Here is a 2236-nt window from a genome sequence, read left to right as displayed (position 1 = left end):
TTCTTTCATCACTCGACATGTTCATTCTATTTATTTGGTTTTTTGCAATTTGCAAACCCGAAGCATTTCGATTTTTCTATCGGTAAGGAAGGTTTGTACGTGCGCATTTATTCCATTTGTTACTAACTTGAGATTTTCTCTCAGATAAATCTTGATGAGAATAACATTGAGCTAATGTTGTTGAATTGAAGAGTTTCATTGTAAAGTACATTTATTTTTTCATCACAATCCTGTAGGAATTGAATGAACTTAGTGAGCCAGTTTGCTCATATTTTTTGGCTTCACGTATGATTTGTCTAGCTTGATTTTCCCAAGTGACTATTCTCTTTTTACATTCTTTGGGAAGTTCAATTTCCTGATTGTCGAAAATTGTAAACTCTCCTTCTCGTTCTAATTTTTTAATTGCCTTTTTTACAACATGGGATGGTTTCATTAGTTTCCACTCTTCCATCATTTCATTCTTTACTTGTTTTTCAATGTTCCTAAGGCCTTCATTCCTCTCCTCATCATAACATTCCAGGTAGGAGAGATAATCTTTCAAATCCACATACTTCTCCACATGTCGAACCAATCTCACATCAGAATGAACATATTCTCTCGATGGCAAGGCATCGGAAATGTGTCGTGATGAATCATTGAGAAATTCCTTTGTTTTTCTCTTTGAAGATCGTTGTGAAAGATGTTTTTCTCTGTGATATTTAATTCCGAAAGTGGAGCAGCACTTACAACCTGCCACAGCACTTGGACACTGTTTGTGAGATCTTGCCATTTTGAAGATCTGTGTGCTTTCTTATTTTTTCATGTGAAGTGGTAACAAAACTATTATTTGAAAATTGATATGTTTTAAATTGAAAGGTGCAACTTGAAAAGAAATGTTCATATTTATTTATCAAGGAATTTATGAAAGTTTAATAATTTAATAATGTGGGTGGATTTGAAAGAATTAAAGGGAGTATTTCTGTAGGACTTTAATAAAACACTACAACTCGCTGGAGCCTAGTCAGGCTGCGTCTCGAGTTGCGTCTCTCATTAATTTTTGAAAAATCTAGATTCATTAAGATTTATTTCTCCTCAATACTGTACAATAACTTTACATTACGGTAAACAATGATGGCCTTAAAAAAATGCTTTCACAAGATTATACACAACACACAACCCAAACAACCCAGGTAAACAATAACACTCAAACCATCATGGATTTTGAATTTACGTCTGATGATGATGATGAAGATGTAAGCGAAGTTCCTGAATTAAATGATGATGAGGATGTTCAGTCTGACTGTTCGGATGAGTCCACAGACAAGATTTCTGCAGAAGAAGCCGAAGTTATGAGAGGGATAGATTTATTTCAATTACAAATCAATGATAAACCATTTGAATTAACTGACAAGCTTCCTCCTATTCCGAATGAAGAAGAGGGAAGTTTAAAATTCACCTTCACTACGGAAGAAGTTACACCACTATCAATGTTTAGTAAAATCTTTACTCCGGAAATAGAGAAGTATTTGTTGAAGCAAATGAATGAAAGAAGACGTCATAGAATTGAAGCTCGTTCGGAGAAAGGAAAGAGAGGAAGACCTTTAACAAAGAATGATCAAAAAAGCAGAGACAATTACTTGAAACGGTTTAATAAACCTTTCAAGAAGAAAGATTTCAAAACATTTCTTTGTCTTCTCTTTAAATTGGGCAATGGGGAAAAAAGGACTAAAATTGTTGATTGTTGGAGGATGCCAACGGTTGATGCAACTGGTGATGGTCTTTTTTTCAAGTCGAGAATGAAGTATCACAAGTTTGCTGAAATGGCAGCTTGTTTGAAGTTTGACTTTGATGTGGTGGAGTCTTTTTTTAACAAAAATTCCAAAGAAGTTTATCAACCAGGAACAGTGCTTGCATTCGATGAATCAATGGTTGGTATGATGATGAGGAATAATCCTCACCATGTTTTCATGCCAAAAAAACCAGAGAAAAATGGGTGTAAGCTGTATACAATTGCTGACAAGAATGGTTTTCTTGTTTATGCTCAACTAATGAAAAGAACAATGGAAGAACCAGAAGACCCTGCCATTGCACAAAGCAAGAGGAAAAAGTTTGTAAGAGGAGCTCCAATTTCCAAAGAGACAGTTCCTCAATTAGTGTCAGGCATCACAAGCCAATTAGAAAAAAAACATTGTCTTTTTTTGGATAGATATTATGGTAGTATTAATCTTTCGCAAGCATTAGCTGAACAAGGACACAC

General features: G+C 34.7%; 2 protein-coding genes across 2 annotated transcripts; one reads left to right on the top strand and one right to left on the bottom strand.

Moving 5' to 3' along the window:
- Positions 1–211: 211 nt before the first annotated feature.
- Positions 212–769, bottom strand: NAEGRDRAFT_76652 (uncharacterized protein; the record flags this gene model as incomplete). Its single annotated transcript, XM_002668387.1, has 1 exon — positions 212–769. One exon carries the CDS (start codon positions 767–769, stop codon positions 212–214), a length of 558 nt encoding a protein of 185 aa, XP_002668433.1.
- Positions 770–1124: 355 nt separating this feature from the next.
- Positions 1125–2132, top strand: NAEGRDRAFT_76651 (uncharacterized protein; the record flags this gene model as incomplete). The annotated part of the gene is made up of 1 exon (XM_002668390.1): positions 1125–2132. A coding segment is annotated over one exon (1008 nt), but the record flags the coding sequence as incomplete, so codon positions are not given.
- Between the last annotated feature and the right edge of the window lie 104 nt (positions 2133–2236).

The sequence above is a fragment of the Naegleria gruberi genome (assembly GCF_000004985.1).
Source record: "Naegleria gruberi genomic scaffold NAEGRscaffold_245, whole genome shotgun sequence".
Lineage (NCBI taxonomy): Eukaryota > Heterolobosea > Eutetramitea > Acrasida > Naegleriidae > Naegleria > Naegleria gruberi.
This window is presented reverse-complemented; position numbering and strand designations above follow the sequence as displayed.